The 26,179-nt window shown below is 49.8% G+C and overlaps 10 protein-coding genes, 2 non-coding genes and 2 pseudogenes across 12 annotated transcripts; 7 read left to right on the forward strand and 7 right to left on the reverse strand.

Annotated features, from left to right (window-relative positions):
- Positions 1–269, reverse strand: YALI1_E00179g (Misc non-coding; annotated as a pseudogene).
- A 5,764-nt stretch (positions 270–6,033) lies between these two features.
- On the forward strand, positions 6,034–7,260 carry YALI1_E00239g (uncharacterized protein; the record flags this gene model as incomplete). Its single annotated transcript, XM_066094326.2, has 1 exon — positions 6,034–7,260. One exon carries the CDS (start codon positions 6,034–6,036, stop codon positions 7,258–7,260), a length of 1,227 nt encoding a protein of 408 aa, XP_065950398.2.
- A 638-nt stretch (positions 7,261–7,898) lies between these two features.
- On the forward strand, positions 7,899–7,973 carry YALI1_E00258r. The gene has a single exon. It is a non-coding gene; the product is annotated as a tRNA-His (tRNA).
- A 323-nt stretch (positions 7,974–8,296) lies between these two features.
- On the reverse strand, positions 8,297–10,057 carry YALI1_E00280g (uncharacterized protein; the record flags this gene model as incomplete). Its single annotated transcript, XM_066094425.1, has 1 exon — positions 8,297–10,057. The coding sequence occupies one exon, from the start codon at positions 10,055–10,057 to the stop codon at positions 8,297–8,299; it is 1,761 nt and encodes a 586-aa protein (XP_065950497.1).
- A 1,842-nt stretch (positions 10,058–11,899) lies between these two features.
- Positions 11,900–12,715, reverse strand: YALI1_E00306g (uncharacterized protein; the record flags this gene model as incomplete). The annotated part of the gene is made up of 1 exon (XM_066094424.2): positions 11,900–12,715. One exon carries the CDS (start codon positions 12,713–12,715, stop codon positions 11,900–11,902), a length of 816 nt encoding a protein of 271 aa, XP_065950496.2.
- A 1,177-nt stretch (positions 12,716–13,892) lies between these two features.
- Positions 13,893–14,684, forward strand: YALI1_E00318g (uncharacterized protein; the record flags this gene model as incomplete). Its single annotated transcript, XM_066094327.2, has 1 exon — positions 13,893–14,684. One exon carries the CDS (start codon positions 13,893–13,895, stop codon positions 14,682–14,684), a length of 792 nt encoding a protein of 263 aa, XP_065950399.2.
- A 439-nt stretch (positions 14,685–15,123) lies between these two features.
- On the reverse strand, positions 15,124–15,777 carry YALI1_E00337g (uncharacterized protein; the record flags this gene model as incomplete). The annotated part of the gene is made up of 1 exon (XM_066094423.1): positions 15,124–15,777. The coding sequence occupies one exon, from the start codon at positions 15,775–15,777 to the stop codon at positions 15,124–15,126; it is 654 nt and encodes a 217-aa protein (XP_065950495.1).
- Positions 15,778–16,104: 327 nt separating this feature from the next.
- Positions 16,105–16,674, forward strand: YALI1_E00340g (uncharacterized protein; the record flags this gene model as incomplete). The annotated part of the gene is made up of 1 exon (XM_066094328.1): positions 16,105–16,674. The coding sequence occupies one exon, from the start codon at positions 16,105–16,107 to the stop codon at positions 16,672–16,674; it is 570 nt and encodes a 189-aa protein (XP_065950400.1).
- Positions 16,675–16,742: 68 nt separating this feature from the next.
- On the forward strand, positions 16,743–16,995 carry YALI1_E00349g (Misc non-coding; annotated as a pseudogene).
- Positions 16,996–17,924: 929 nt separating this feature from the next.
- Positions 17,925–18,650, forward strand: YALI1_E00358g (uncharacterized protein; the record flags this gene model as incomplete). The annotated part of the gene is made up of 1 exon (XM_066094329.2): positions 17,925–18,650. The coding sequence occupies one exon, from the start codon at positions 17,925–17,927 to the stop codon at positions 18,648–18,650; it is 726 nt and encodes a 241-aa protein (XP_065950401.1).
- A 911-nt stretch (positions 18,651–19,561) lies between these two features.
- On the forward strand, positions 19,562–19,630 carry YALI1_E00375r. Its single transcript has one exon. It is a non-coding gene; the product is annotated as a tRNA-Ala (tRNA).
- A 241-nt stretch (positions 19,631–19,871) lies between these two features.
- YALI1_E00389g (uncharacterized protein) lies at positions 19,872–20,990 on the reverse strand (the record flags this gene model as incomplete). Its single annotated transcript, XM_503359.2, has 1 exon — positions 19,872–20,990. One exon carries the CDS (start codon positions 20,988–20,990, stop codon positions 19,872–19,874), a length of 1,119 nt encoding a protein of 372 aa, XP_503359.2.
- Positions 20,991–21,735: 745 nt separating this feature from the next.
- YALI1_E00412g (uncharacterized protein) lies at positions 21,736–23,292 on the reverse strand (the record flags this gene model as incomplete). Its single annotated transcript, XM_503360.2, has 1 exon — positions 21,736–23,292. One exon carries the CDS (start codon positions 23,290–23,292, stop codon positions 21,736–21,738), a length of 1,557 nt encoding a protein of 518 aa, XP_503360.2.
- A 120-nt stretch (positions 23,293–23,412) lies between these two features.
- On the reverse strand, positions 23,413–25,794 carry YALI1_E00437g (uncharacterized protein; the record flags this gene model as incomplete). Its single annotated transcript, XM_503361.1, has 1 exon — positions 23,413–25,794. One exon carries the CDS (start codon positions 25,792–25,794, stop codon positions 23,413–23,415), a length of 2,382 nt encoding a protein of 793 aa, XP_503361.1.
- Between the last annotated feature and the right edge of the window lie 385 nt (positions 25,795–26,179).

A 26,179-nucleotide genomic window follows, 5' to 3' on the forward strand; every position in this document is an offset into this window, starting at 1 on the left:
TACTGAAGATCATAAGTATTATTGAAGTGATATAGTTAATAAATAACTTACAACCCACTTCTAGGCACGGCGTTCCCGATAGTAGCACACACCAGAAGGGTGTGTGTGCTTGCTCATTCACAAAAAGAGATTCTAGATCAGTGAAAAAATATCTACAAAGATGGACATCTCGTCTACGACCCCAGCTGATTCCTCTCATTACTAGGGTGACATCTCATCATTTTGTGAGGAATAGCCAGGTATGACCCCACCGGGTATTACCTTCAACAATGTAAGGGGCTTAGAGGTTCCTCGAGGATAATATTGATATTCCCCAGGGATGAGCCATCGCACCTTTCCTATTCTCTCTACACACCACGCCACTCTGCAAAGCCATCAAGAGTCAGGGCACATATCGACGACATCACAGTGAACTGCCACGGCACTGCCAGAGACCACACCGCCAAACTCAGGAAGGTGCTTGAAGGAATCGACAGTTAAACACCACCATATGGAAATCGACTACAGAGACAAACTGGGACTCATGCCTTTCAGCACTGCTGGTGGTCCAACTAGACTGTGTGAGACTCATGCGTGCACACAAGGTATCCCAGATTAACGAGCGAGATCAATGGCAATCTTGTCGACTGATGACAACTACGAGATCATGTCATACCTTTTCCAGAACCTTGATGTTACTCATGTTGAGACAGCTGATCGCGCGGAAGAATTGCTCCCTACCTGTCAAGACCCTCTTCCGAAGGGGCATTCTTCTGATCTCGCAAAGGAATAATGGAGATGGAAAAAGTGCTATTGCACTATGTACGTCCATAATAGGAACGACGCACTCGACATGAAAACCATGGAGTATTAAACCAAATCAGATCCATAGAGACTGTGCCACAGAGCCGAGACCAGTCATATTCCAGAGCACAAGCCGTCTTCATTTCATGCCAGGAGTAAGCAGGGAACCTCAGATGAAAATGTACCTGGCCGAACCTGGTTTATCTATTGAGAGGATTAGGTGAATTGAGCACCTCTGGGGTTAATACATTTTGGACCATAATGTCCCACTTGAAAATCCAGATCGTAGATTTAACTGTAGTCCTAGCAGCGTTTTTAATACCGCTTGTATCGCACTGGTATTGTAGTTGTGCGTTTCTTGTTATTTGTGCTGTTTCTCGTGATCCAGTATATCAGAATACTCACGCTGCATGGCCCACCTTTTTGACAATTCCTGAGTGGGCAACCGAAACATTCTTATCCTCTGGTTACAAAGAGCGCCAAGGAAATCTTCTCCAGATATATAGAACGTCAACAAACACGACAACTGAATCTTGAGAATAAAATAAACACTCGATCCATTTACTGTACAAGTGCGAGTACATACTTCGGGCATCATCCCCGAAGACATTGTATATACCCTGTTATAGGCTAACTCTATTGGCATTCACAAGCGTGCATGTCCTCGTATGGCGAACATTCTAATTGGACTCATGCCACATCTGATAGTAGACTGGAGCTTGATTTCCGACTTGTACTGGTTTTCCTGATATATGAAGGTAGGGTGCGATCATGTCTTGGCTGAGACTGTGATGTTGGCTCGTTAAGGGTCCACTTTCTATGATAACAGCCACTTGTACATGTTGCTGTTAGCAGGGTTTTGGTCTGTATGTGCTGTACATACTGTATGTTACTACTTTCTCAATTGAAACATATACAAGTGCAAGTACCCTGTATTTAATACACCGCTCCTTTTTACAAGTCGACAACAAATACAGGGGATATACGACCAACTATATGCCTTAAACAGTGAATGTGCAGTACAAAGTACAAGTACAATGTGTTGAATGGGAAAACCTTGACGGAGTAAAACCCACTACAAGTAGTTTTCAATCCTGAGGGACAAATTCACTCACTGAACACGGTCATCCTGATGGCGTGCCTCAATAAAAATTCCCACTTGGGTGTGGAGACTCCGATGAGTCTCTCTGATAAGAGAAAAGAGTCTGGTTATCGGGAACGCCTCTCAGAAAGTGATATGTAAGTCGTTAATGCATTTGTTATAAAAGTTCATTTTATTCAACAGAATGCACATACTGTACTTGTACAATGCCTGTCACACTCAAAGTGAATGTCGAAAAGGTGAGGAGCAAAGTCCAAAGTGGGGTAAAGATGATTATTTCCGTATATCATCCTGTCTCATACGCCTAGGGGTGGTCGAAATTGGGCAAGCCACGTACTTTCTCGGGTTCTGTCAACCAGTAGAGTTAAGCATTGGCATGGGGTCAATCCCTGGGGTAAAGTATGCGTCGGAACTGTACGTCGCAAACGCTACCAGCTCGTAGGCTCATTGTTGATGGTGATCCAAAGGCAGAAAGGGCAAGGTAAACATGTCTGAGACCCCCAATCAGGCAAACAACGGATGCAAGCATACCCGCTCTGTTAACCGCACTTGTCTGAGAGGGAGATGTGACTTTGGCGGCCTGTTACTGGAGGGTGGGCGGTGGCCCACATGGTCCTGGGACAATAAATTGTAGTTTAAGGGTGTTAATAGGAAATGACAAGGATCGCCAAAAGTCCTGTCATGTTGAGGTAGTTAAAAGTGGGGTCTACATACAAGAGACTGAACCACCCTGCTCCTGTACATGACAAATGTCCAGTGCACAGAAGTATCGAACCACAAACAGTTCGAAGAACGAGACCAAAGACTGGCATGTCCTCAGAGCTCCGTATCGTATTTGTATATTGGTGTTTGAAGCATGATCGAAGTAGACCTTGTTGACTCAAAGGCCTGGGATCCAAGACATCGCCTCGAAGCTACACAATTGAAAAGGTGAGTGGTTCTTGATTCAGAAGCTATGGCTTTGAGATGGCTCACTTACTGGCTGCTACTCAAAAGTCAGCTCGTGGCTCTATCCCAGGTTACAAGGACACAATGGCTCCTGAACCTCTCTGCCGAGGGAAAGAAGCAATTTGTCTATACAAGACTGGCTTCCTTTGTACATTTCAATTTACAACATATGACCAGAGGATGAATGCTAACATGATGCCACATCTGTCAATCTTTAGCTTGAGTGCCCAACTTGTCTGAGTCAACACGGCTTAGACACATTTGAGTGGCTTTACTATACTATGATGTTTCAGCGTTCATTCATCATGGCGGCATACTTTTGATATCTTCTACTGAGCTTCAAGTTATGTGTTTATCATGATGTAGGCCATCTCAATCTGATTCGAAATGCACATGCATGAGGAGAAGAGATATGCCGTTAAACGGACTTTGATCGATCTCCACCCCGCATCCGTCACGGATAATCGGAACACTCAGACTTTGCGGCTATTCTATTTTTTTTTCTTACCTTTTGTACTTTTCCAGAGCCTGGTCTCTTACAGTTAACCTCAGAGCCGTGATTGACCAGGGGGGTGGAGCAAGTGCTTAATTGCCATTCTGTATTCGAGGCATTTGTTCCCGACCAAATACAGTGGGCGGTGGCGTAGAATTTTCAGACTTGTTTTTTTCTCCCTTCCACAACTGTTCCCTTTTCTTTACCGTGTAGTACTACCACTCCCTGTTTTACCCCCACACCACGTCGTATTCGTATGTCGTTCCAGTCCGGGAACCGTTGATCGACATGCAGCGATTTACAATCAGTGATGGCCTTCTGTCGCTCATTCGGTCCTTTGCTCGAAATAAGGCTTCAGTTGTCTCATACACTTACTGTGAAGGAAAGACAAACAACCAAGGTGGATTTGGGTTGGTGAGATAAATCTGGTAAGGACATCGTGTTCATGGCAAACTTCATTTGACCCAACGATTTCAATAAAAAGACCCTCCCTACACGAACCGACCCACCTGCGTTCTGGTACGTTGCGATGCTAGTGCTATGATCCTAAGCATCATGCATAATTGATTTTTTGTCGTACAACTACAGGATGTACTGTGCCCATACTGTAGCATCCTCTACGCATAAACTCAAAGACGCGCAATACCTCACCCTTGACTTGTTGCCTTGCCTATGTTTTCACTCGAAAAGAGCTTGAGTCTATGACACCTTTACCCCACACACCAGGCTCGTTCCCAGAGCCAAATGAGTCGGAATGGAGGCTTCAAAAATAGATATATAACTACAGTGATGACCACAGCGAGAAATTCATACCCTCACCACTCACTTCCCTTCTCGAACAAGTCCCTCGCTTCCCACAATGCTTCCCAAGGCTATTCTATTGGGCCTCCTGGTCCCTCTAGCCAGCGCCGATGTTAGTAGTCACAACTTCATCGTCGACAATATCGCCTCTGCCGCCTCCAATGCCATTGTGAACAACAGAGTGTCCGGATACCCCGAGGCTAGTGCCCAGTCCGAGGTCGGAGACCTTCTGTCCCACATCATGGGCAACCAGGGCCTCTACAATATCTTCGTCTCTGCCATTGGCATTGTTCTGAACGGAGGTTTCAATGCTGACAATTTCCCTCCCTTTGTCAATGTCATTGAAAGCGCCCTCAATTCGTACAAGCAGACCCCAGACTTCACCACTGCCTCCCAGATTGTGTCGCAGTACAAGTCCAACTACTACGTTACCCCAGCCTACTCTGCTGCCATCTCAACCAACACCTTCTACGTCGGTCTGCTGACTCCTGGTGTCACCAACGCCGCGTCTACTAACTCGGTGGCCTCCGCTTCTCTGGACAAGTTCTTTACTGACGCTGCTAGCCTGCTACAGGAGTTGGGTCTTATCTCGACCACTTCGAGTGCTGCCCCTTCCACCACCTCAGCACCCACCACAACCACATCGGCACCCTCTTCTACCAGCGCAGCTCCATCCACCAGCGCTACACCCACGTCCAGCGCCGCACCTAGCTCTGCTCCCCCTAGCTCCACCCCTGTGTCCAGCTCTGCTGTTCCCAGCTCTACCCCCGTGTCTAGCTCTGTCGAGGTGCCTAGCTCTGTCGAGACATCCAGCGCTCCTGAGTCTTCCACCACCCCTGCCTCTTCGGCACCCTTCATCAACTCTTCGGCCCCCGTGTCTTCCTCTGCTGAGCAGTCTGCCACTGAGCTCCCCAGTTCTCTTGTCCCTCCTCCTTCCAGTATCCCATCTTCTGAGGCTCTTGTCAGCTCTATCCCCGAGAGCTCTACAGCTGCTTCATCTGCTGCTCCTGTATCTTCTGAGGCCGCAGGCACTCTGCCGCGCTCCTGTGAGCTCTGAGGGGCCGCAGGCAGCTCTTACTGCCCTGTAGCTTCTGAGGCCCGAGCCAGCTCTCTACTGCTCCCCTGTGAGCTCTGAGGCCGCAGCCGCTCTGCCGCTCCCTGTGAGCTCTGAGGCCTTCTGCTAGCTCTACTGCTCTCGTGAGCTCTGAGGCCGCAGCCAGCTCTAATGCTCCCTGTGAGCTGGCCGCAGCCACTCTACTGGCTCCTGTGAGGCTCTGAGGCCCGCAGCCCAGCTCTGCCGCTCCTGTGAGCTCTGAGGCTTCTGCTAGCTCTACTGCTCCCTGTGAGCTCTGAGGCCGCGCCAGCCTCTGCCCGCCTCCTGTGAGCTCTGAGGCTGCTGCTAGCTCTGCTGCTCCTGTATCTTCTGAGGCCGCTGCTTCGTCTGCTGCCCCCTTGTCCTCCGAAGCAGGTGCTTCTTCGGGGGGTCCTGTCTCCACCGAAGTTCCTGTTTCTTCCCAAGCAGGTGCTTCGTCTGCTGCCCCTGTCTCTAGTGGAGCTTCCTCTGCTACTGACGCTGTGTCGTCCACTCCTGTTGTTGTGCCTCCGGGCTCTTCTACACCCGTCGTGGTTACCCCTGGCTCTTCTAGCCCTGTTGTCGTCGTCACTGAAGTTGAGTCTATCACCTCTACCGTGATCCAGACAGTTACCCACTGTAGCAACAACAAGTGCATCACTCCCACCGTCTCTCTCACGACAGTCGTGCCCACCAACCCTGCTACCACAACTATCCACACTGTGGTTGAGGGAGTTACCGTCACAATCACCGTTCCCTGCGATACCACCGCAGTTGTGGTTCCTGCCACTAATCCTGTTGCCCCTGCTTCGTCTGCTGCTGCACCTCCCGTCCATGGAGGCAACTCTGGCTCTGGAAACACCGGAAACACTGGCCATGGTGGAAATGCAGGCAATGGAAACACTGGTTCTGGCAATTCTGGCAACGGTAACGCTGGAAATGCTGGCGTTCCTGCTGGACCTGCTTCCCCTGCTGCTCCCGGTACTCCCGGTGCTACTCCTGCTGCCCCAGGAAAGCCAGAAACTCCTGATCAGGGTGGATCTCAAGCCCCTGTTAAGCCTAAGCCTGGCACCCTACCCGGTACCATTCCCGGCACTCCTGGAAAGCCTGGACAGGCCGCAGCTCCTGGCACACCCGCCCAGCCCGGCACTCCTAACGCTCCTGCCCAGCCTGGCACTCCTAACGCTCCCGAACAGCCCGGTACCCCTGCTCAGCCTGGTACCCCTGGAGAGCCTGGCCACCCCGCCCAGCCTAATATTCCTGCTGCAGCCGGAACTCCCGGACCAGCTGGAAAGCCTGGCGCTCCTGCTCAGCCTGGCGCTCCTGCTCAGCCTAACGCTCCTGCTCAGCCTAACTCTCCTGCTCAACCTGGTGCCTCTGCTCAGCCTGGTGCCCCTGCTCAGCCTGGTGCCCCTTGCTCAATTGGCCACCCCCCCCCAGCCCCAATACTCCAGGTGCTGCCGAACCCCGGCCCGCCGGAAAGCCTGGTGTCCCTGCTCAGCCTGGTGCTCCTGCTCAGTCTGGCCCACCCCCCACCATACTCCGGTGCTGGCCGAACTCCCGGCCCGCCGGAAACCTGGTGCCCCCTGCTCAGCCTGGTGCTCCTGCTCAGTCTGGGCACCCGCCCCCCCCAATACTCCCAGGTGCTGCCGGAACTCCCCGGACCCGCCGGAAAAGCCTGGTGCCCCTGCTCAGCCCGGTGGCTCCTGCTCAGTCTGGCCCCCCCCGCCCAGCCCAATACTCCAGGTGGTCCGGAACTCCCGGACCCGCCGGAAAGCCTGGTGCCCCTCAGTCACTGACGCTCCTGCGAAAACCTCAGGCCCCTTGCTCAGGCCGGCACCCCGAAAGCCGGGTTCTCCTGGGAGCTCCTGCTCCCTTCTCAGTTCCCCCCCCCAGGTCGGTACTCCCCGCAAACTGGTGTTGGCCGCTGGACAGCCCCAGGCTCCCCGCTCAAGCTCCCCGCCTCTTCTCAGTTTGTGTGTTGCTCAGGCCCAACGGCGGCCGCTTACTACAGGACCTTGCCTCCTAACCACTCTTGGCTCTTATCCCCTTCTGATGTAAACCCGGCCCCGTGTAGTTCCAGTAACTTAGCTTCTAATCGATCTCAAATACAAAGAATACAGACTTTAATGAAACAAAAAATATGTGACAAAGAACTCGATCTTTTAGATAAATTGTCAAAAAATCATTCCCAAAGTCCTCTACTTGTAGTTTCTTCACAAAATGCACGTTGTTTTTTTATTCTAATGATTCATTACACATCTATATACCTAGTAAGCCGGTTATTGGCGTTCAATAAAATAAACACTTCTGAGTCATTGTGGTGTGGCGCTGCGAGGGCGCTGTCAGTTGGGTTTGTCGACGCTTCGCAGTTCATGTCATTGTCGTGGTCTCGTGGTAGTGAATCATGGCTAACAGATCAAAAAATCATATTCAAATCGTTCCTGTCTTATCCAGACTCGAGGTTGGTTTAGTTTTGTTTCTCATAAAAGATCGTAGACGGCGTTAATTCGGATAGGGATATAAATATGATTGTGTGTGTCGTGTTTGAGTCTTTTGCGCTATCGGGGAGTTGAAGTTGGGGTAGCTCGGTGTTTGGTTTGTTACGTTGTTGGTTTTTTTTTTTTTGATTCGCAAAAATTTCCAACAAAATTCAAGTATGCTAGGTTCAAAATCAGCGAATTTTTAACGCCCAAAATAGCCATCATAGTATAGTGGTTAGTAACACCAACGTTGTGGCCGTGGAAACCTCAGTTCGATTCTGGGTGATGGCATTATCTTTTTGGCATTTTAATGAGCGTTTGCTCTTGAACAGACCATGTGCACTTTTTCATTTGGTTGCTGCATAATAGAGCCGACTATTATACTGGTAGACGATCTACACACGAACTTTGCAAATTTAATGTGTTTTTGACAGCCTTCTCCCAATGCCTCGAGAAGGAACGCTATTGTGAGATGTCCTTCACAAACAACGAGTACCATGCGACTACAGTACGAGTAGAGAAAGCATCGTGGGTGGTTTTTGCTTTCTTTTCTTTCCCAAATCCTGTTAGTTTATGTAATGTTTATATAAATGTATAGCTTTGTAGTATAAAATCTACTCGGTTGGCCTAATCAAAGGGCTAGGCATGTGGCTGTTGGGCTGGCTCGGCCGCATCATCGGACTGGCCATGCTACTGGAGGGCTGGCTGGGCCGGAGCATTGGACTGCCGACTCTGCTGTTACCCTCAGACGGTCTGATCATGGGACTGCCAACTCGACTTCCAGGCAGAGAGTTAGCAAAGTGACCCAGCTCTCGGCTGTGAAGAGAAGAATGGATACTGCTGAGGGCTGACAACTCCGGCTGCTGAACCTCCTCCAGCTTGGGAAGCGATGCAATAATGTCGTAGTCTGGAGGGGACAGAGGCACGTCTTCATATGTAGGGGGCACCTCATCATCCCAAGCGATACCCAGACCACTTCTGTCGGTGATAACCAAGTTGAATTGCATTCGCAACACTCGGGCAGCTCCAGTGGGGATGCTCTGTTTAGAAGACTTTGTGGGAGAAGCTTCTTCTGCCACAACGAGTTCCACCACAAGGACATGCTTGATCAGTAGACCCAGAACGGGGTCATCCAGGTTGCATGAAAGCTGTCCCAAGTTGTGTGTGGACACGTCTCCGAGCAGCTCAATGACTCCCTTTCCATCAAAGTTGGACTTCCAGCCCGACTTAATCTCACCCGAGCCCACTGTTCGCACCTCCTCAATCTCACCCTCTCGCAGCTTCTTTTCCTTCTTGGCAGACCGTTCCTGTCGATCCTGGTTCACAGCACCTGTCGCTGTGGCAGCAGTTCCCGAGGTGCTGAGACGAGGAGACTCTTCAGCAGCGGGGGCAGCTCCCGAAGCAGGAGTGCCTGTGCCAGGCCCCCCGTTCGTAGTAGCAGCAGCAGAGGCAGATTCCCGTCGAGTCGCAGGGTTCTCTCTAAAGTTGGGGTCCCACACCTTCGTGTAGAATCTAATGGTTTCATCAATTCGCCAATTTACCTTTCGCATTTTCCATCGGGCATTCTTGGCTGGAGTCGTGACTCCCTCCAGCTTGAGCTCCAGCGTGAAGGAGCTCTTGGGATAGATGACGTTGGGCAACACCATGCTGGCGTTGAGGTCTGTGGGAGGGAAGACTCGAATAGAGGTTCTGTCCTGACCACGAATGATGGATCGCGACACGTTGAGGGGCTGTGTGAGCACAAAGGGCGTCGTGTACCCCGATGAAGGGTCGGGAATAGCCACGGCGTGTAGCTTGTAGTTGATGGAGAACAGAGGGCAGTCTGTGGTTCCTGGAATCTCACCCGGTAGCAGATGTGAGAAGGGGTATACGTGATTTTGTGGCGGTAGGGGCGTGGGGATTTGCAGAATGTCCCATTTTGCCAGCTCCGTTGTTCGGGCTGCTCCGGTCTTTGTCACTGTGGTGGTTTCACTGGGCACCAGACCGGGGATTCCTCGCTTGACCTTGATTTCCTGGATGATGGACAGCTGCACGGATTTCATGGGGAATGCGTCCGAGCCCTTAATTTCCAGGTTGAAGAGGCCGTTGAGAATGGCGCCGGTGGATTCTTGTCGAGGACCAAACAACACCAGTGGCGGCGACTCGATGCGGAAGCTCAGCTTGACCGGTACGGGCACTGACGACGGAGGGTATGGCTGGTTCTGCTGCGCTGGGGTCTGTGTGGAGGCCGTGCCTGTGTTCATCTTGGAGCCTCCAGACACTTTACTGGAGAGCTGGGCGGCCAGCGATGGCGACTGGACAGGCTTTAGTTGCGGGGTGCCTGACGGCGAGTGGTGGGGAGACAGTCGAGAAAGCAGGGGCATTTTGTGCGACATGCCGTTGCGATGTGTTTGTGATGTATAGTCGACGTTATTAGGTCGACGTTGTGACAGTGTCGACGATTTGTGCTGTGCCGTGTGTGGGGAGTATGTGGGCGGGGAAGAAGAGTGCACAAGTTTGAGTCGATGGTAGTTGCTGATTGGGGATCACAATGGAAATGGGATGTGACTTTATCCAGGTCTGGTTCTGTGATGTAACTGTCTGTGTAAAGTCCAACGACGATAAAGAGAAATTGATTGCGCTCTCTGTTGCGACACCAGTGTCAAGCTTTATTATTATGGCGTTTTCTGTTGCCCGTCGCAGCCAAATGTCACTGTACTGACACTAAGGTTTTATGAACACAGAAAGAGATGGTGCACCTGGGAGACGAGAAGGTTATCGCCTGAAGTCAAACAGGAGTAAGCACGTGGAGGGGTAAAATTGGCAGGGTCTGTAGTGTTGATATTATTAGGGATCTGACGAGCTCTAGTGGCCTCTTTCGCGGTTGCCAGATCAAGCAATTTTCAACATTGATCTATTTCCACGTGATTTTTCGATTCATCGACTTTTTAAACCCCCTAGTAGTAACCCCCTAGCTTCAATACCCGCCACGCCGGATGGTGCAATAAATAAGCGTACCAGGCATATAATAGTTGAGAGATCCGTACATACACATATAGCCACTAACCAGGAGCCCGTATCGCTTGGCGAGCGTCATGCCAGATGTACGATGCCGAACCATCTCCCATATCTGCCTGGTCTGGCGTCGCGGACTTCCGGAACTTGTCCAGACAGCCACCCTAATCTCAGATTAAATTGTACTATTCTTTCAGGAAGACATGCTCTGAAACACACTTTCTGGGCTGTCACCTCGTGTGCAGATAGGCGCACTTCTTATGCCGCTCTCAAGTTGGAAATACTGCCGTCTACTGTCCATCGGTAGCCGGCGGTTATTGAAGGGTGGTGGTGGGAGACGGTGTGACACGGGGGTGGTGTGGCTGTGACGATGGTCTCTACTGACTCGCTCATTTTAGTAAGTGCTCCTGGTTCCAAGAACGGAATCTCAAAATTACATGTCCAAAAGTAAGCATGCCCCACTACACCGATTCCGCCCCACCTTGGCCGTTACCGGGCACGTGGAGTGACCTGCAGCCCCATGCCAAACAGCTTTGTGTCTCTTGTCTTGTGTATTTGATTTCATCCGCTTTATTACTGTATCCTTCGCCAGAAATGCACAAAAAAAGACCGAGTCCAATAGAGTTGCGCGACAGTTAGAAGCCAAAACCCGAAGCCCGAAGAGGTCAAAGGAAGCGTGGGAGTTTGGGCGGCCTTTACAAGAAATGAGAGCAAAAGTGAGCAAATAATCCTCTGTTCAGCATAGGCGATATTTCCCGGCGGTTAAAATTGTTCCTTTCAGCTTCCAAGTGGTTAGATATTCCGCAGTAAGACACAGACACAAAGAACCTCTCAAACACCAAAATCCACCTTGAGAATGCTTAGAGTTGACCTCTGTTCATCTCCTGGCAATCTCGGAAAAACAAATCCTGTGGTCGGATGGATGTGCCTCACGACGCAGTTTAGCTGTGGAGCGGTTACAAACATCAAGCCGCAGAAGAAGTAGAAAACAGAGGTGCATTTTTTGCGTGGCAGAGGCGGGCCCTTGGTAAGTACAGTACCTACTGTAAAGTGCATCCATGGTTATTCTGTTCTGCCTGTAGCTGGAATGAAGGGCTACGATGGCACACGACTACGTACTGCAGCAGCGTTCATTGTCTAATCTCGCCCAATCGAGATTTTGTTAAGATCACGAATATTCTACCCATTGCAGCATTCCTCACAATATACTGTATATATATACTTTACCTCTCAGCCTGTCGGGCCAGAATGTACCACAGAGATCCGTCCAAATCGTAACTGTTGATTGTGACCGGAAGCTGAACTCCAGCAGCCTCCAGCAGCCGCATACTCTGAAAAATAGCAAAATACTTGTTATAAAATCGGAGATACGCTGGCCCGAAAGGAGAGCAGAGTTTCCGAGGACCACCTTCGAGTCGCAGTATTTGAGTCAGGAAGTTCATAGACAGCTCATACATTGCCTTCTCGTTGTACTCACCATTGCTCTGAGGAGTAGTCAGCAGAGCTTCTTCCCAAATGGCCGACGCCATGGAGTTGATGTTCCAATCTGCAATCTCATCTAGAATTTGTTCGCGTGTTTGCAGCTTGTAAGTGTCGCTACTGGCATCAAAAACAGCCCTGGCTTTGTCTGTGATGGGTAGATTCGCACAGTGCGTCACATTTCCCTTTCTGCCATGCTCTTGAAACTGATCCTCAGTGGGCTCTGCACCTATCTTCTCAAGAATCAAGTCGTATGCCACAGATCGCCATTTCCTGCCAGCATCAAATGCGTATTCGGCTTCCTCGGGCTCGCATAGAATCTGTAGAAATGTATATAGCTGGCCATAGTCGAACCACGCATTTGCCACTCGGTGCGCGTTGTTCTCATTTGTATTTGATAGCAGCCTGTATACCCGTGATGCATGCTCATCTTGGATGTAATCCTGTGCCGACCCGAAACTGAACCTCTGTAGAATGGCCATTTGAGACTCGGCAAACTTCTTGTACCCCACATCGTCCTTCAACCACACTTTTAAGCTTAGTGAATTCCATGGCTCCATACCCTGCTAGACTAGGACACAGATCGAACCGCTCCTTGAGAACTTTGGCAGGGTTCAGGGTATTGATGACACCTGCGTCGATTCCAAACACAGACGTGTTGAGGATGACAACATTGTCGGGAAAGTCAAACGCACAGAAATCCGTGTCGTTCGTCATGACGTAGGTTGGCTTACCAGGGTTCTGTGTAGCATAGTTGTACACCAGAGTGGCGAGTATATCATCGCATTCACCGGGGGCAATTCGACAAGAAATGTCTGGAAACTCTGTCAGAATGGTATCTGAACACACATCTGCGCATCCTGCTGGGAGACAGAACGACTTTGCCTCTATTCCTTCTTTGACTCGGATATCTCGTCGTCTCTCAGTCTCTTTGAACTTTGATAATGGAGTCAATCCATCGAACAGAATCATCTCGATTTTCCACCCGGCTAGAAGCCACTTTCTGAGCACGACTTCCATGTGACACCTCACTGCCCTAAGATCGTACTTGGCACCAGGCATACATCGTTCAGTCACCATATGGCTCATGGAGTGACCATCGATGAAGACCCGGCCATCGGCAAACTCCTTCAGCTGTTTGCGCACATAGAGCGACTTCAATTGCGTATAGTATCCAGGAATACCCATCTACAATTGGGCCTTGGTATGAGTAATGGGTATGAAGTACTGGTCTCAGATGAGATAGAGTGTGAAGTGAAGGTTCTCTCCACATATGTATGTACCTACTGTCTACTGTATCGTGTGTTTAGAAGATGCAGGTGTGTCTGAGTTGTTATAGGGGTTTAACAACGTGGCGGAAGAGCCAGATACCTGATTAAACACTAATAGCGGGCATGTTCTTAAGACTGAAAAAAAGTCAGTACAAGTAGTCAGAGTTGGTCGCACATCAAATGCTTACTAATCAGTATGGTATTTACTTACAGCGGTATGAGGTATTTAGGAGTGTCATTCAAGTGTCTTGCACAAATATTTCAGATGTGAAAACTGGGAAATATACTGATGAGAAGCAGAAATTTGGATTTCCTCAAAGAAATTTACCCCTTTTCTCACAAAAACACCCTCAAATTGACCACCGTTCGTACATTCGGTATGGTCTAAAATAAAGTTGCAAATTTACACTACGGTGTGTAGGTTGAAAAATCGAGCATCCGACATAGGTACAAAACACCACCCACAATGAACGCGCTTATGAAGAAGTGGACCAGCCTGGTTGTTCCCACGGGAACCCGGTCGTACTCGTCCATGGTCATGACTAAGCTCAAGGACATCAACCACAAGAACAACCAGAAGGTGGGTCGAGGTGTGCAGTCTGGGCGAGGTAAGACCTCCAAGCGAGGACAGAAGGGTCAGAAGTCCCGAGAAAGTATTCCTCTGGGTTTCTCCGGTCACCAGCAGCGATGGTATCTGCGATACCCCAAGCTGTCCATTCCTCGACGTGAGAAGTTTGTCGGAGTGTCTGTTTCCGACATTCAGAAGTGGATCAACGATGGCCGACTTGATGCCTCTAAGCCCCTGGGCGTTCGAGACCTGGTTCTGTCTGGTCTGTGCTCTTCCAAGCTCGGAATCAAGATTTTCGCCCGACGAGACGTGCCTCTCACCGCAAAGATCGACCTGACTTCCAACAAGGCCTCCCAGGCTGCTATTGAGCAGATCGAGGCTGCCGGAGGCAAGTTCACCGCCAAGTACTACTCGCCCGTGGGTCTCAAGATCGAGCTCAACGAGAAGCGACTGCTCGACAAGACTGGTCGAATCCCCAAGCAGCCCCATCCTCTGCGGCGAAAGGACGTGGAGTACTACATGAACCCCGAGAACCGAGGCTACCTGGTGGGCTACGAGCGACCCAAGTACACCAAGACCGCCGTCAAGCGAACTACCAAGCCCGGCTGGGAAGAGCGAATCAAGACTCTCAAGGATTCCAGCTCCAACGTGGCTTCCGGTTTCAACAACAACGGAATCGAGGTCTTGTAAAACGAATGTATATAGTATATGATATTGATAACGGAAAGGAGAAGGAGTAATGCTACGGGAATAGTATTAGCACGTTGGGGCTTGAGTCTCTCATATGTATAGCCTGACTGGGGTTGTTTCATATAGACCTTGTACCAGTCTCAGCGTGCAGTCGTAAGACATTGGACACCACACTCTGACAAATACAAACAACGAACGGATTTAGAATATGCGTCACATTTTACAGCCACTTAGCTCACGATACAATTTGTGAGTACAAGTACTCTCGCACCATCGCACTCTTTCCAATTCACCTACAGCTGGATCATTATCCGCCTAGCCAATCATGAGCCAACCTTACCGATTATTAATGTACATACTGTACAAGCACATTCTGTATTTGAAGATTAATAATGTTACATGCATAGCCTTTTTGGTATCGATTCCATCTTCCCCCACTCTAGTTCAGCTTGGGCACCTTTCCTTGAGCAGCCCAATACTCTCGTCGCTTCTGGAGCAGGTTATCAGCCAGCTCAGATACCTCGGCAGTCTTGATGGCAGATCGGACCTGAGTAAAGTCTGACAAGTCAATATCGCACTTGTTTCGCTTCTCGTACTCAAAGGTCTGGACCAGCAGCTCGTACTTGTCCACGTCCTTGACGAACCGGGCCTCCTTAGTTGTGCAGTTTTCGTACTCGTTCCAGATCTCCACCATCTCCTTGGCTCCCTCGGGGTTGTGTTTCTCCACTAGTTTTCCGAGATATTCCATGGTGGCGAGCTCCCGTCTGTGTTTTTCCTCCTTGGGCATGGGATCCACAGGGGTGATATCTCCGACCAAAGACTCGGCCATATCGTGGACGAGAGCCATCTTGACACATCGGCCGGTATCCAGCTCCTGCTTGGTCAGCATGGAAATCACACCCATTCTGTACATATGGTCAGCGATGGATTCGGGCTGAGGGACCTTGAAGTTGACCCAGCCGGTTCGCTTCTCGGTCTTGAGTCGTCCCACAATATTGAAGAAGCACAGCATCTGGTCGAGAGGAGTGGTGGCATCCTGGATCTCCTGCTTGAGATGCTCTGGTAGGGCTTGCTCTGGAGTCCACGAGGTCATTGTAGTTGTGTATGTCTGTGTCCAAATAGTCGTTGTTTGTGAGAGAAAGAATTTAACGGCTTGCAATTGTTATGCGTCAGAATGCATATTTCGCTAGACACTAAGCTTTGGCCGCCACAACACACCAAGGCTGATGCCTCCCAACTCCAAATCAGGCCTCTTAGCTCCGAGATCAGCCTTTTTTGAGGAGCTTATCTCCGACTCACGCTGCCGAGAACCTTCGTATTTTCACACCTGAGACATGTATTGCAGCTATTGGTAGCCAGTAGATCCAAAAAACGTAGACACTTGCACACATAGAGAAACAGTTCGCTACCACAGGCCCAGATGCCCACTCACAGGACCCCCATATTCATATCGATTCTCATTGTTGCAGCTGTCGTATACGCCTCATACACGATAGGTCACGGTGTTTACCAACACATCATCATAGGCAACGTGGACACAGCTGTGGTATTTGCGCACCGCACCCACACATACGTGATTGACGACAACGGATCTTGCGGAACGCCTTCATGGGTGGGAAACAGTGGTACCCTAGTGACTACCCGAGATTGCACAAAGGACGGATGGAAGGTGGTGAAAATCAGCCAGAGTGACGCTATTATGCCTATGGCTCACGATCTTTGTGCCAGAGGACACAAAATGAACTGTCTACTGGTCTCTAACACCAAGGGCACCTCTCCCAGATCATTAGATGATCTGATACGACTCTCCCTCGCAAAATATACCAATGAAGACGTTTCATGGAGCTGTGGAGAAGGATGTGACCTCATTCCCGCCCACTTCTCCTATTGCATTGCCTACAAGCAGTTTGGGGCCACGGCTGTGCCTGACAACTTTTTGGAGGACACAGAAATGTGCAAGCTTCTTCACTACCAGGCCGCGTCTCTATAATTAGGCAACCTTGGCTTCGGATCTTCACCACAACCGCGCTATTTTTGGATCTTTCCTGCCGTGAAGGGTGTTGAAGGTAATACCGTGGGGTAATACTGGCTAATTCCACATATGATAATGTCACCACATAGTAATGAGGGAACAGCTGCGGTCGTAAGACGAGATGTCCATCCTGTAGATAGTTTAACCCTGATCTAGAATCTTTTCTGAATGGAAACACACACCAAAAGCTGGTGTGCACATTTGGAACGCGTGTCCCTAGAAGTGGTTTGTAAGTTTTAATTAACTATATCACATCAATAATACTTATGATCTTCAATAAAAGGGTAGGGTCAAAATACGGCATTAGACTATAATTAGAATATTAATATATATGCGATTCGATCGCATGATGAGACTGAGCGAGTACCCAAGTTGAACCCAGTCGTAGCCCCACTACAGAGTCTATCACACATTCGAATAGACATTTACGCCCTCTAACATCAGCTTCATCGTCTATTAGGGGTAGTGACGTGCTACGTTTACCATATGCTCCCCAATATCAAAGTTTCTTAGTGTGAAATACGGGGCTTGAACTGAGACCTCTGAAGTGTTTTCTAAACAATGGATGCTGAGGGGAACCGTGTGCGCGTAACAGTCTTGGACTCCACTGCCGATCCAGAGGGGGAAGAGAATATCTTATTCACCCCCCACCCATCCACAGACTTTCCATTGCTCTTATTGTTGATCTACACCCTTCAGCTGAGCAGTTGTTTCTGATCTTTCGTACTGTATCAACTCTGTTGTATGCAAGGTTATGGTATAAGGAAAAAGACGTAAAAATAGCTCATCACAACAGTGTGAATAACAACGGAGCTTGGAAAAAAAAAAACTGATATCGAGGCCTCACAGTCGGTATTTTCCGTCTTTTTTGCATCTACGTATGTCTAACTACAATGTAGTGCATCGAGAGTTTACTATAGCAGATCACGATCTTACAGGGTCCTACATACACGCGTAGGAAGGCCTGGTCGCATGAGAAATTAAAATCGGTGCAAAACCCTACTGAGACATCACTGTGGGAAGGTGTATATTTCAAGTGTGTATCGTCTTGCATACGTGGAGGATTTCTTTTCGCACTGCTCCACCACCAGTTCACCTGTGTTTTTGCATGACCGAGACCATCCTAGTTGGTTTGCCAAGACCGCCTACATTGTTACCTGCGACACTCTTTCGATCTGATCCATCCACCCACTCCCCACCTACACACCATGTTCATGCGCAGGCGCAGACGAATGGTGGTTTTAGCACTTCTGGTCATTCTCACAACCCTCATCTACGCGCACTCTAGCATTTCGGTCGATCCGCTGGCCATACAGCACTTCAGCGACAACTTCGAGACCTTCATTCTCACAAAGGAATGCAAGCGATCATTCGATTATATCACGACGATTGTTCCAGGAGGGACCGTACTGACGGACAACTACGAAAAATGCATGGAGAAAGAAGCAGCCGGCTGGGAGTACCATGAGTCGTCGGTCGATAACGAGCAGGGGTATACAGAGAAGTATAAGCGGGCTCTGGAATTGTGCGCCGAAAGTGACAAGGCCAAGTGTTTGATTCTGGAGGACGACATTGTCTTTATCAACCCCCCAAAATCAATCTTCTCCAGAATTAAACTACATACCATGTTTGGAGGACCCCAAACTGCATGGGACTGTTCAAAGGTTGGGCTAGGATGGTTCAAAACAGGTCAGACAGGCAACAAGTCGATATGTAGAATCATCGACAAGAGAGTCGCGCCATGCCTTGCCTCAGAAATGCTACGGAATGCTCTACCTGCTGACATAGCTCTTAAGCTGGCTCAAATCGCCTGCAAGGTGAATCAGCATAGATTTCTGCTCACTCAGCATACCGGCTTCAAGTCCTATCTGAGAGCCGAGCGAGAACGAGACCCTCTTTGGATTCCTTCACCGCCCAAAATTACTGACAAATAACACGGCAAAATCCCAAAATTGCATACATGAACGATTATAGACAATACACACATGCATTTGAACATACAGCAGACCAGGGGGCTCCCAAAACAGGAAGGTAAAAGAAATCATTTCACAGGAGGTGCTTTCTGCTTGTAGGATAGATACACATACAGCTTATGAGACAATTCTCTTCTGTGATGAAGGTTTGTAAGCCCAATTTGTTACTATAGGTACAGTATGTACTGTACGCATGTAGCGCGTGAGCGCTACCACTGTGATACACACACACAAAATTCCAAGTACAGTATATACAGTAGTTAGTCTCGAGTATAAGTACACTGTACTGTAGTTAGTCTAATTATCTTTTTTTTCTTCAATTATCATCGTTCTTCGTCTTCTTGTCGTCAATATAGGTACAGTCGCTGCAAGAGAGAGTCTTCTCGCCGCCGCTGCTACAGGGTGACCAAGTAACTGAGCTACGAAGGTAACTGAACTCGTGGTTCGCTTTGCTCATATCCCGTTTTTCATTTTCAATTTCTGCTTACTCTTTCTCAAGCAACGAGCAATAATCCGCTGCCGACAGCGACCTCCGACCGCCACTACTAGCCCTCACTTACAATCCACGCTGACTTCCTTTTTACACAGCTAATACATGTCAGGTGCATATGATATGGATAGACGTTCAGATAAACTTATGCGCGGTTTGGCAGCTTTTTGGCGCTTTTTTTTTGGTTGCGATTTTTTTCTCACACGCAATTGATTGATTTATATACTCACTAGCCACAATTCTGAGTAGCAAACTGCAAGTCAACAGGGGGTACAAATTGAACTGGGTTCGCAGGTGTAACGGAGGACGCACATGTTGGCCGATTGAAATTTCAGAAACCTTGTGTAGGAAAACTGGTACAGTAGTCAGCGGGTTTGCTTCTCCGGTTTCTTGGTCTGGTTAGTCAGGCTTAACACGCAGAACATCTGAAGTTCGCTCCTGCAAGAAATCACTCTTTTTTGCATCTCTACTGGTCTTGCCACAGTGCTGCGTGTATTCTCCCCTTCTTCGTGAACCCAATCACCAACGGTTTTCGGAGGTTGTCAACAGCGTACAGTATCAATGTTATTTTCCAAATGCGGACAAGAGCGCACTTTAAGTACACGGTCGAATATCGTCATGATCGGATGTGCTAAAGAATTTATACTGTAGAATCTATAATATGTTTGTTGGGGGGGGGGAGGATAATGTGGTTAGTTTCTGAGGCTAGGCAAAATGTGGTTGCCAGATCGACCCACAGCGTTCACGTCAGGAGCAGGAATGCCCTTGTTCTTGTTCTGGAAGTAACCACTCTCAGGCACATTGTTGAATTTCCAGGTAGTGTCAACGTCATCGTTCTTGATGTCAAGCTTATCAGCCACAAACTTGAAGATATTGGCGTCAACATCCTTTCGTCCAAGATGGGGAAGCTTCCAGTTGGCCTGAACCGTAGCAAGGTTGGTGTAGTGGTCGTAGAAGGTGTCGTCGGTGGTTCCCTTGAGGTGGTCAGGAATAGAACCACCCAGAAGAACGGCATAGACTCGGTTCTTTGTCAGGTAGTTATGATTCTCGTCAAAGGTCAGAATGATGAGGTTGTTGTCGTAGAAGGTGGGGTTCTTGAGCAATGGTCGGATGAAGCTGGATGACCACTTTCCAGCCACCTCAATATCGGAGTCGTGGCCATCGTTGGTCATGTTGGGAGTGATGAAGGCCCACTGGGGCAGGTCAGCGTTCTTGAGATCTTTGTAGAACTCGGTGAAGTTCTTGAGGTTGCCCAGGCGCTCCTTCTTGTTGGCGACAGAGTCGTAGTTGATGAGAGGGTTGTGCTTTCTCACGTAGTCGTTGGCTCCATCAGCGTTCTTGAACTCATAGCCGTCGTAGCCGGTGTATTGGCTGGTGTTCCTGTACTCGCCCCAAGAGATGTGCTTGGTGTCGAGCAGATCTGCGACAGTGGCCACCTCCTCAGGCACCCGCTTGAACGAGTCGGTCATGTCTCCAAAGTAGTCTCCGGACACAGCGGCAATGTAGTTGGGCTGCGAGGGGTGAGTCAGAGACCAGTAGTTGGTGAGCAGGATACCCTCGTCTGTTAAGGCCTTTAGGTCGGCCTGTCCGAACGCCTTGTCGTAGTTGGTGTTTTCCAGCCAGATCTGGTAGTATTTGTCAAACACCTGACCCTTAACGGTTTCGTAGCCCTCGTCCTTCCAATGGTTGGATTTAGCGGTTGCTGCCGCAGAAGCAATAGCGTCTGGCGAGGGTTGGATCTTGGAGAATGTGGGGGGAGCAGCGGAAACAGCTGTAGCCAGCAGCACAACAAGAGCAATATCGATCTTCATTTTCGTGCGTAAGAGAGAGAGTGGTGGGTGCGGTATACAGATCCCGATTAAACTGCTATATAAGCGTCCTTTTGCCTCTCATGTACCTCCAACTCTGCGCACGAGGGCTCACTTGCCCACCTGTGTGGGTGCAGCTAAAACCAACTCTGATGCTGATAAGCAAGCCTCAACTGCATACACAAAGCGGCCAAGGCGACAAAACTCAGGGCGAATGGTCAATTGCTGAAGCGTGATTTGTTGGGAGGATAATAAGCACGTTTGAAGGAGCTCAGGACGGCACAAAAAAGAGACAAGAGAGACAAGGGCGACCGTAAAAGCCCGAAATTAACGGTCAGCCACTTCACGGCAAATGAAAAGAAGATCGTTTGGGCCGAGGCCCAGGCTTCTAATGTATGCACTCACGGCTCATACAGCAGTTAAAGTGCCTTGCACTTGCTACAGAGCACGGGACCATATGGTTATATTAAACAAAACCTATATTGTATTGTTTAATAAAAGGGAGAGATTATATGAGACCCATACAATAGATTATGTGTATTACGAGTAATGTATGTACTGTACAGTACTTGTAGCTAACGTGAAGGGCCGAGAATGCCGCATCCAACTGTGAGGATCTTTGTAACTGTCAATGTCAAACTACAATGAAAGTACAATACTGTACACGATGTACGTCATTCCGACACCACGTGGGAAGGATGCACCGGTGCCATGCAGAAACGCATGTATAACTACAATAGCCACTCGCTTACCACCCAGAAAAATTACTGTTGGCCAACGAGGTGATTCGCTTCCTCTTTTGAGAAATGGACGAGGTGGGATCGTCAGCAGCGTCTTCTGCAGGCTCGGACAGCTTCAGATACCGTCCAATCTTGCCACTCTCTCCGGTCTGCTTCTTTAGAAACGGCGAGTCATCCATGGGCGTCGTCTTCTTATTGGCCTCTTGTGCATTAATATGCCCACCCTCCAAGAAAGAAAACGGGTCGCTCGAAACACTAACACTCTCCAACGTGATATTTTTCACGGGTTTGTCGTCCACCGTCTCAGACAGCTCCAACGTAGTCAGAAACGAGTTGTCCACCACCCGTCCAAACACAGTATGCTTCCCGTCCAGATGAGGGGCTCGGCTGTAGGTGATGAAGAACTGGCTGGAGTTGGTTCCCTTGCCTCTATTCGCCATACTTAGCACTCCCCGACTATCGTGAGTATGAGGGTTGAAGGTCCCGCATTCATCTCTAAAGGTTTTGCCAAAAATGGACTCTCCACCCGAGCCAGTGCCGGTAGGATCTCCACCCTGGATCATGAAATGCTTAATGTTGCGGTGGAAAATGGTGCCATCGTAATACCCCTTCTGTGCAAGCTTGACAAAGTTGTAGACCGTCAAGGGTGCATTATAGGGATACAACTCCAGGTTTATTTGACCTCGTTTGCCCTGGCAATTTATCGTCAGCAGAGCATATACTGGGTCCTTGAGTTCAGCCATCTTGGGCTTAAGCTTGTCCACCAGATCCTCCTCTATCACAGTCACCTGAGTGGTTGGTACATAAGTTGTGGATGTCAACGAAGCTGCCACGTGATGGGTTGTGGTCTGGCCAGTTCGATCCGTAGGCTTGATATCTTGTGCTGACGAATCTGCCTCTCCTTTTTTCACTAATGTTCCATCCCCTTCCTCCATCTCAGCAAAATTGCGTAACCTCAACACATCGGTCTTGGTGAATGCTTCGTCGCTCACAGGATCCCTCCCACTCTTGCCTAGCTCCTTGATTGTGTCCTCCAAATATACCCGTTTGCTTGGCCGCACAACCACGGCATTGTGGTACTTGCTCATCTCCTTGAAGCTCACGGGATCAATAATCTTGCCCTCTCCATTCACTGTGACTGTCAGCTTCATGAGATCTGTTCGAGTCAATGTGGCTCCAGGCTCCACTGGATGCGGTACGCCCTTCTTGCCGGCCTTTTTACCCTGCTTGACAATGTAAGGCACAATGTTCTTGATGTCGTAAACGTAACCCAGCTTGTCACACATCATGTTCTTGTGCTCGATAGGTTGCTGGCCAATAGTGCAGTGCCAAAAGGGATTCTTCTGGACGCCAGATTGTGCCTCGCTCTTTTTTCCGCCGCCGACACTGTGATCTCCTAGTGCCCATTCGCTCTGTGTAATGTATAACTTGTCGGTATTCTTTCCCATGTTGATGGTGCTGATGGCAGAAGTTACATGCAGAAATATCGTGCATGGCCCAAACCTAAGGCAAAGTTGTACAAGTACACTGTACTCCTTGGGTGGCATGCGAGTGTGCAAGTACATACTTCTACTCGTACTGTAGTTATACAGTAGTTTACTGTTGTCCGCTCAAGACCTGTGGTCTTCCTTTCCGTAATATTTGTCTTCAATAATTAATCCTATGTCCATGCTATTACCTACAAGCTAGTATCCAAACGGAAAGTCACTGCTACCGCGAGGGGTGTGGAAACCAGTATGCTCCTCATCGTTATGAGCAACGACAGGAGTCTCATGGTTAGTCACAACCCCCAGAGGCTGGATATTGTGGGGCTGTTGTTGTTGCTCAACACCCTGCTGCTGCTGCTGCTGCTGCTCATGCTGTCCAAGTCCCTGGTGCTGTTGGTGCTGCTCGTGGTGGTCATGTTCCATGCCCTCCTCGGGACCCTGGTTATTAGCAAGCTTGTTGCTATCCTCCTCCCCCTCCTCGGGAATTCCGCTCATCTGCAGATCCCGGTCCTCGGTCTTGAGCATGGAAAACTCCTCCTGGGCCTGGTTGAGCAGCTTGGCAAATTGTGGCGAATCAACGTTCTCCTGACTATTGGCCGCACGTTCCACCACCATATCCCACCACTTCGCCACCAGCGCCTCGTGCTCCTCCTTGAGGTCTTGTCGCTCTTGGTACACCATGGTGCACTGGTCAAACAACTGCGGATTGGCTTCCATGATCATTTTCATAGTATTGTACACCATAGAGTGGATGGTGCGGTTCCAGTGGCCGCGGGAGTTTTCGTACAGCGCAGGGAATATGACCGGCAAGATCTCGGTGATGTTCTCCGACATGAGCGTGCAAAAGTACTCGTTGTTCCAATAGTACAGTGCCCGTTCGGCCACCTGGAAATGCTGCGACGAGATGCACTTAGCTAGCTGCGAGAAGAGGGGGATCTGGATCCGCTGGAACTCCGTCGGCTCCATCACCTCGAAGATGTCCTCAATCTCGTTCAGGAACATGACCTCCTTCGACGAGTTAACCTTGGGCCAGTACCGCAGCAAGCCCAGAATGACTTCCTCGGTAAGCGAGGGGTCCTTTTCCAGGAACTGTACGACACAGTAGGCCAGCTGTGGGTGGTACAGGCTCAGAGTCTTGGCCTTATGCAGAGGGATGAGCACCCTGGACAAGAAGATCTTGTGCTCGTCCTTGAGCGGCAGAGCAAAGCCGTTGATGATGGAGCCCAAAATCTCCAGCAGCTCGGCCACGCCATTGAACCGCTCCGTTTCATAAATGAACTGGAAAAAGACATTGTTGATGGACCGCCGGATATACGCTCGCAGATTCAGGAACTTGCCATAGATTCGGTGCAGAGTAGTTTTGAGGCAGTCCCGCTCCCGAATGTCTTCGCTGTCAAACAGCTCCAGCAGGTTCTGCACAAACCGGTGGTCGATGAACTTCTTGGCAGACGTGTGGTTGAAGTCCGGTGATTCGATGAACTTGAGGAAAAACTCGTACACCAGTTGCATGTGGGGCCATGCGACCTCGCAAACAGGCTCGTCCTCGTCAGGATCAAAAACCTCTCCTACCGGGTTCACCAGTGGAGGCGTGGGCCGGAAGATGTTCTTGCCAAACATGCCCACCACCTGGGCGTACATTTCGTCCGTGATTGTGATGCGCGTGTTAGCGACAAAGTCCAGCAGCTCGTGCAGAGCCATCCGCTTAATGTCCTTGCCCTGAATGTCAGACGACGGGTCGCCAAAGTCGAAAATGGTATTGCACTGCTTGACCTTCTGCAAAAACAGCTCCGCGCGCTTTCGGAAAGGCACCTCGTTGAAACCGGGGAGACGCTCCAGCTCCCGCTCCTTGGAAATTTCCAGACGGCTGGAGTTGTGTCGACGGGGGGTTTTGACCTCAGGGCCGTCCGCGTTGAGCAGCTCAAACGAGTGGCGCTTGGGAGGCTCCAGATCGGTGGGCATGGTCTCCAGCTGGCCCGGAGACGACGGGTGGTGATGTGGGGTGCCCGAGTGCGTGCTCATGTGGCCGGTCACGTGGCCCATGGTCACGTGACTCGACGCCTGGGCCGAGCCCAGTTGCGTAGGTCCCTCAACGAGAATGGCTGGCGGTGTGTTTGTGTCCATCTGCTGTCCCTGCTGCTGCTGGTTCTGCTGCAGGCCCTGGAGCGCTGCCTGTGACTGGGCAGGCTGTTGGGGGGTCAACATGGAGGACACGTTGCCGGTCGAAGGGTTGGAGTTGGATGATGTGGCAGGGTTGGTGGTGTTAGCATTGCTGCTATTGGTGGTGTTAGTTGCACCACTGGTGATGTTATTGTTGCTGTTGTTGTTGCTGCTGGAGTTGTTGTTACCAGAGGACCCGCTGACAGAGGTTATGCTGCTGGCACTCGAAGACGAAGAGACCGGCGTAGCGGCGGCCTGGACATTGGAGGGCGTAGCGGCAGCAGGGGTGGGCTCAGGGGTTTTCTTGCGGTCGCCTAGCGAGAAAGTGCGCTTGGGTCCGTCCTCCTTCTTTTTGTTTTTGGTCGACGACTCGCTGTGAGACTTGGACCGCGACAGCATTCGCTGCTTGAATCCTCGCATCATCTTGGTTGTCTCTGATTTCGTCGTCTACGTCGCGTCGTGTGTTTGAGGGGGGGTTGTGGCAGCGTTCGTAGCGTGTGTAGTGTGAGGTGTGTTGTGTGCGTGTGTGCAGTGTAGAGTAGCTTGCTCACAATGGGGAGTGGTGTCGTGAGACTTTTTTAGACGTTGCGAGTCTACCGGTCCAATGATACGTTTCCGCCTTTTGTGTCGTTTTCAAATCTGGTCTCGGCGTACGTATCAGACAATGATGGATGTTGTATGTCAGTTGAGACGTCGACGTGGATGTAGCAGCTAGCTAAGTTCACTGATGATGTGTGATGACCATACAGATAGACGAACTGTGTGTGTGTGTGTGTGTGTGTGAGTGTGTATGTTTTGGAGAGAGTTA

Source organism: Yarrowia lipolytica, chromosome 1E (assembly GCF_001761485.1).
Source record: "Yarrowia lipolytica chromosome 1E, complete sequence".
Lineage (NCBI taxonomy): Eukaryota > Fungi > Ascomycota > Dipodascomycetes > Dipodascales > Yarrowia > Yarrowia lipolytica.